Source organism: Triticum dicoccoides, chromosome 4B, assembly GCF_002162155.2.
Source record: "Triticum dicoccoides isolate Atlit2015 ecotype Zavitan chromosome 4B, WEW_v2.0, whole genome shotgun sequence".
NCBI classification, from domain to species: domain Eukaryota; kingdom Viridiplantae; phylum Streptophyta; class Magnoliopsida; order Poales; family Poaceae; genus Triticum; species Triticum dicoccoides.
Window position 1 is genome coordinate 474,022,748 of NC_041387.1, and position 6,556 is coordinate 474,029,303.

At 43.7% G+C, this 6,556-nt stretch overlaps 1 protein-coding gene across 1 annotated transcript; it reads right to left on the bottom strand.

Annotated features, from left to right (window-relative positions):
• Positions 1–363: 363 nt before the first annotated feature.
• Positions 364–5,771, bottom strand: LOC119290952. The gene is made up of 5 exons (XM_037569634.1): positions 5,410–5,771; positions 2,671–4,250; positions 2,494–2,573; positions 2,255–2,393; positions 364–1,179 (listed from the first exon to the last, which is right to left on the bottom strand). The coding sequence occupies exons 2-5, from the start codon at positions 3,992–3,994 to the stop codon at positions 674–676; spliced, it is 2,049 nt and encodes a 682-aa protein (XP_037425531.1). The 5' UTR covers positions 3,995–4,250; positions 5,410–5,771; the 3' UTR covers positions 364–673.
• Positions 5,772–6,556: the final 785 nt, after the last annotated feature.

Consider the following 6,556-nt stretch of genomic DNA (forward strand, 5'->3'; position numbering starts at 1 on the left):
TCAAGTTAAAAAAAAATCCTTATTTTTTTAGTGTAGCATGTTGAAATGTGCAAAACTCATACAATAACCCGTGCAAGTAGAACATCAGTTCATAAAAATAGTGAATATGTGAGAGAAAGTAGTTGAATGCAAAACCGATTCCAAGCACACGATCATCATTTCAGTTCAAGGCACAGGATAGCAGGTGTGCTTTTGACAGATATGTAAAATGCTGAACTCCTGGTACATGTTTGCTTACAAAGAAGTTGCTACAGAATGGATGCGAAGAAGCAAAACCATCATCGAATTTGATCATAAATTTTTTTATTTTCAAAACGATCATAACATCGTTGACTGCTAAAAGTTCTCTCCAGAAAGATAGAGTCAGTTGAAGTATGAATGCCTTTATCTTTGCTTTCCGTAAAAGTAGTTCATGTACAGATTATCCACCAACACTGCAAGGGCGGTTCTCTTTTTTACAAAACCCTTCAATGGAGTTAACTATTTGAGTTAACCCAATTACAGTCTATAATCGACATAAGACAAGTGGTTAGAATCCTAAATCCAATTATACACAAATGTTCTAAACTATAGTATAAATTTACTAGCTTGCAGGGTAGCTTCGATCTTCATACAGCTTTATGGTTCAGAAAATTACATCTTCAGACAACTTTCATCCTTCAGCAATCATCTGTCAGCAATCAGCAGTATCATGGTTTTCATGCCCAGAACAATTCTCAGAATCAGTTTCCAACTCTGATGCCTCACCTTGCAACTTCATTTCCTCAGATATCTGATCATCATGGCAGTAGCCTTCGACATTCACCGCCGGTGGCTCACTGTGGTCATTCTCCTCACCATCTTCACTAGACGATGACATGGAGACCGCCTCAGGAACTAGACGTGTCAGCCTGCTTGAAGGTAATCTTGCTATTTTGGCCCCTCCAGATCTGATCTTGGACTCGATGGCCTTGATCAGCGAAGCTGCTTCCTCAACAGGAACAACACGAGCACCACAAGCAAGAGCTGTAGCATGCACAAGAGGGTGTGGACCTTTTTCTCGCCTGGTCAGTTCAGACATAACACCTGGCAATGGACCTAAATTACAAAAACTTCTTTTTGGTTGTCTAATGGGTTCTGCAGGGCGGTATGAAATTGGAACTGCTTCGATAGGTGCTGCCAACAATTTGTACTGTCCATCTGTAGCCCAAGGAAATGAACATATATCAGTCAATGCCTGTACTGCTTCGATCTATTAAAAGTTGAAAAGCCTAATGTGCGTGTGTGAAAGCTTTCAACAACAGTAGCTTAGTAGGTTGATTCATGAAAAACAGTATAACTTGTTTTGAATCTATCTGCAATAGTATGGGACTATAAATACATTAGTCGTCGACTCTGAGGACAGAAACATTTCAATTTGCAGTATGTCCAAATTATAAAATGTTCCAGAATCAGCACTGAAAACGTGACCAAACTATTTGCCAAGCTATGATATACAATTTACTATTCTGGACACGGAACATCTTAAAGGATAAAACCACAGATTCAAGAAATGATGAAAATTACTCTCATTTCTGGTCTCAGCTTCTAATTTGACACCTATCCTGAAAGATCAATTTTCTATGTACACGCCTACTATTTATGTTCCATGGATTGGAATTGCGGGCTTACCACCTAGGGACCGACAAGGGGAGGGTTGTGTCTATCCATCAATGCAAAGGCCGAGGGCTTTCCTCCATGGAAAAAAAGGAAGCGACAAGGGCAGGTCATGGAACATAAGTCAAAGGAAACCCATACCAGTTTTCTCATAGTTTTATCCATACTGAATTTCCCATATTCCATCTTACTCCTTTCCTCTTTCTTAAACAAGTAGAATTGCTCCCACTCAAAAGTGGAACTACTTGGATCGAAAACATGATATATGGAGTGGTCATGATGAACACAATGACCTAAGGCTAGAGAATTGGTGTGCAAACTTACAAACTAAACAGCGACACTGGAGTCCCATCAAAAGGAAAAAAACAGCTACACTGAAAAAGGTAATGGACTAAACTGTCAATTAGCAGCCTGTGGTGAGGAATCATAAATTTATATTATTTTGTGCGTGACATATGCGAACCTCTGAAGCTAACGTCAACCTATCATTAACTAGACCAAATGGAAACATTAGATTTTCTTCTTTCAAAATTACTGTAACATGGATGATACTTCTTTGCTGGGAACATAAAGTTATAAATATTTATTCCGTAATCAGTACAAGAAAATGGAATCTAACCAGCAGAAGCTCCAGGTGAATTCCTCGACAAAGGCATGTATAGCGTCAGAGGTATAGCAGGAATAGCAACTGTAGTTTCTTCAGAATGTCCATGGTAGGTTGAATGATTTCCCTGTGTTGCCCGACTCGAAGTGCTATTCTGCAATTAAAACTAAAAATAAGAACCTTGTAACCCAATAAGAAATATCAAATGCTGTGGAGAATATCTCTGAAACAGATGAGGAGGTTGGCAGCGTAACCTGATATTTCTCAGGACAGCCCTCCTTTCTGTTCTCAGCATGCAAATAAGAACATTCTGATCCATGCCTGCCTTGTCTCCCTGTTGATAGAACATGCAACAGTTGTTATAAACAGAAGAGTTCATAAGCAATAAGTTACTGGATGAATTGATAGCATCTTATACATGGTGTATTTACCACTTGAGGTGAAAGCACATGATGAAGGATGATTGTTATCAGAATTAGCTAAGCCTGAATCAGTCAACAGGTTGGTAGGAATGAACATTAGTTTGGAGGTAGACTCTTGAAACATCGTGAGCTGCGAAGGTATTGTTTTCTGTTTGGCCACATCTGAACATTGCGAAGCACTCATAGTTTTCATCTGTACGACCTTATGTTTACTTTCACTACCAGAAACTCCACGGTGCGGCATTATTGGATGACAACTTTTGACTTGAGCAACCTTCTCTGCCGCCTCCTTCAAGGCAGACATCGCCACATGGTAAATTTCTTCTGTGACTGATCCCTCTTTTGCAAATTTTATAGCCTCCTGACATAATTTGTTGTAAAGTACAGTGAGTGAATCTGTAGAATTACATTGAATCCCTGCACTATATTCCTCAACCTTCGCTTCATCAGGATCTGAACTCTTTGCAGCAGATTCAGCATTTTCTCCAGAAGTAATGTTCGATGTACTAGGGGCCTGTTTAGAAGATAATAACGAATGATTATGCTCCTTCTCAAATTTAGACACCATCCATTTTCCAGAGTTCATCTTTTTCACTACAATCATAGCTTTGCAACCAACTCTAGTTATCATTCTTGGGCGCTTCGTTTTTCCTTCGTCTGTGATCTCTTTCTTGGCTCGAACTTCACGGAAGCCTTCTTTGGAGCACACAATCTGACGAGAAATGATTGAATTATCACGCCTTGAACGGCAATACCTGCTAATACGTGCACGAAAACCATTTAGCCTCGCATAATTTATATAGAACAATTTTGCGGCTTCTTCAGAATCAAACTCCATACCCTCAACCGGCTCGTCAACAGGGTTTACCTCAGTAGAATGTGGCTTTTCAATTGGATTAAGATCCTGATGTGCTGACCTAATATCAAGTTTTCTTGGTGGAACTGATCCATGATTATGGGTTTTTACAAATTTAGTAACTACCCATTTGCCAGGACCAAATTTTTTTATCATTATCATAGCCTTGCAACCAACTCTAGTACCTGTCCGCTCTTGCTGTTTTTGGTCAGGGTGGAGGCCTTCACAGTTACGCGTTTCATGAAATCCCTCCTTTGAGCATACAATACGACGAGAAATGATTGAATTATCACGTCTGGAGCGGGTATACCTGCTAATCCGAATTCGAAAACCTGCATGTCTTGCATACAAGCTGTAAAATTCCCTTGCAGCATCTTCAGACTCAAATTCCATACCTTCGCAAGGTGTTAATTCTGTATCATCTTCATGTCCAATTATATTTTCTACTTCTGATGGTTCATTTGATGAAATCTCCATAGCAGTAAAGGCTCTGTGAAGTCCGGTTAAAGCATGATTTTGGTCATTGTCTCGCTTTGACTCAAATTCTTCTGATTAATGCACCTTCCATAACCAGTATTGGCCGTCACAAATCTATGTCGATTTTCTTCAGCTTGTCTTTTCTATATATTTGAAAATCCCCAATGTGGCATCTTAGTAAAGATCATTGTGCTCCACGGCAGTCCAGCTATGGCCCTACCTTCAAACTTGTTCACATGGTACGCAGAGTGCAGAACTGTATAATGATCTAAAGTTAGATGATATAATCACATAGTGCAGCAAGCAGGATTGTCATTGTATCTTGATAAGGAAAGATGTAAATGACTCAACATCTCTGACAACTTTGTTCAAACACCAGTAAGCAAATAGGGCTAAGTGAAAGGTATCAAAAAAGTCATCTAGGAAGTACAAGAACAGAAGCCAGGCATCTTTTAATCAGAGTTAACCACAGGATCAGGTGACTGAGTTCATTGCTACCATAATGTGATAATCATTCAGAAAACGTGTGGGGCTAGAGCATTAGCCCATTTCAAAGAGCTACTCCACATCATGACTACTCTTAAGACATCTTGATGATGCAACGTTGCATAGGTAAGCTGAAGCACTTCGTTGCACTCTCAGAATTTGAATTTGAATACCAAGCAAAATTTTCCTAATAATTGCAAAAAGTAGTACTCCCTCCGATCCAAATTAATTGACGCAAGCTCTATATAATCAGCCTATAACATGTATTAACACTGTCAATTAATTTGAACCGGAAGGAGTATACTTTTACCATTCAGAATTTGAATACTTTGTCATAAATGTCAGTCGCTTATTAAAAAACCGAGTTAGGTATTCAAAGTTTCTGTTAAACGGTTTCAGTTTAAGCCACATGGTTCTAAGTTGAGTATGACTTCTGGTAGACTTGTCTAGGCAACTTATCACAGGTAAAAAGACAGCCTTGGCACCATTTTTCTCCTCCTATTCCTTGGAGTTTTTGAGCCCCTTTTCTCCTTTTATGGAACTTTGTACTATTGACTGTTTACTTTCATTGATGACAGCGCTAACAAGGACCCGCACTAGTAACTGTCTAATATGAACCTTACTCTGGTACACAAGCCAAAATAGGACGTGATCCTCCGGCACAGCCGCCGCGCCAAAGTTCTTATGGACAAACACGGAACTGATCGAACACTCAAAACTGTTCTAATGATTGAGTCCATGCGCGGCACCAGAAATTTCCACTTATAGGCATGCATGAAACGCAGGTACATATCACGCATAAAGCAAGAAAGCGATTAGCTTCAGCCCAGATAAGCAGAAAAGCAACATCGCTCCAGAACTAGAACAGCAACATCAGAATAAAAGTAAAAAACAGAAAGCCTTTTTATGTGGAGGAACTCGGCACGCACCTGGACAAGTATTGCTCCCGATAATCCCTAAACCAGCGCAAGAAAACCGATGAGCGAGGAACCAAGAAACGAACAGCCCGAGCGGCTGCACGGGTGGATACGACAGGTGGTGGGGGCGGTCAAATCGAACCCAGGCGCGACGACCAAATCAGTACGGAACGCCAGGAAGGAGAAGGAGAGGAAGAAGAAGCGCGGAAGGGAGGAGAGGGGTTAGGCGTGGAGAAGTCGCGGCGACTGCTCATCGTTAGCATTAGGGAAAGGGATCACCGGTGGAATTAGTGGGGATGGATGAGAATTCGGGAAGAATTTTTTGATTAAAGAAAGGAGGCGGCCGGGACGCGAGTGGGGGAGGGAGGGAGGGAGGGAGACGGCGGCGAAGGTGGTGGTGGTGGTGGATGAGGCCGGATCTTCGGAGGGCGAAACGGACGGCGGAGAGTCGAGCGCGCGGGAGTGGCGGAGGGCGGGGATCTCGAGATGTTCCTGCGTATCCGGCCGCCCAACGGCCCAACCGTCCAAGTGGATAAATAACTCACGGTGAAGCGGGCCGTGATGCTGACGTGGGGGCGGGGACCCACTACCAGGGAGACATTTCTTGGGCTGTTTGCGCCGGTGAGGGATTGGATGAGCGTCGCTGCAGCGTCCCTGTCGGACCATTTCCAGCCGCGCCCCCAACACAGCCCCTCAGTTGATTTTTCGCGCCGGCGCTGAAAGAATGGTCCGGTCGTGTTCATAGGAGCACGTTTTTCACCGGGTTGAGCCGAAATTAGCGCCGGCGGACCCAGACCGAACCCGGCGCGCTGGAGGGCGTCCGGGGACGCCGGGGCGAGCGATTTTGGCGCGAAAGAGCCGCAGGCCCGCCGAGTCAGCGACGCGTGCCTCGTCGTCCTCGAAACGCCTCGGTTTCCCGCGTGAAATCAATGGCAAAGATGCCGCCGGTCACCTTTGCCATTGATTCCTCATCACGGGCGGCGCGGCGACGCCTCCCCTCCCGCCACATGTACACACGACGCGGGGCTATAAAACCAATGCCTCCCCCTCGCCTCTGGCCACACCAGCCCACAGCCGCCCGCCGACCGCCGCCGAGCTCTCTCCTCTCTCCCAAGCCCATCCGATGGCCGCGCGATTCCCCGACGACGCAGCGGCGGCC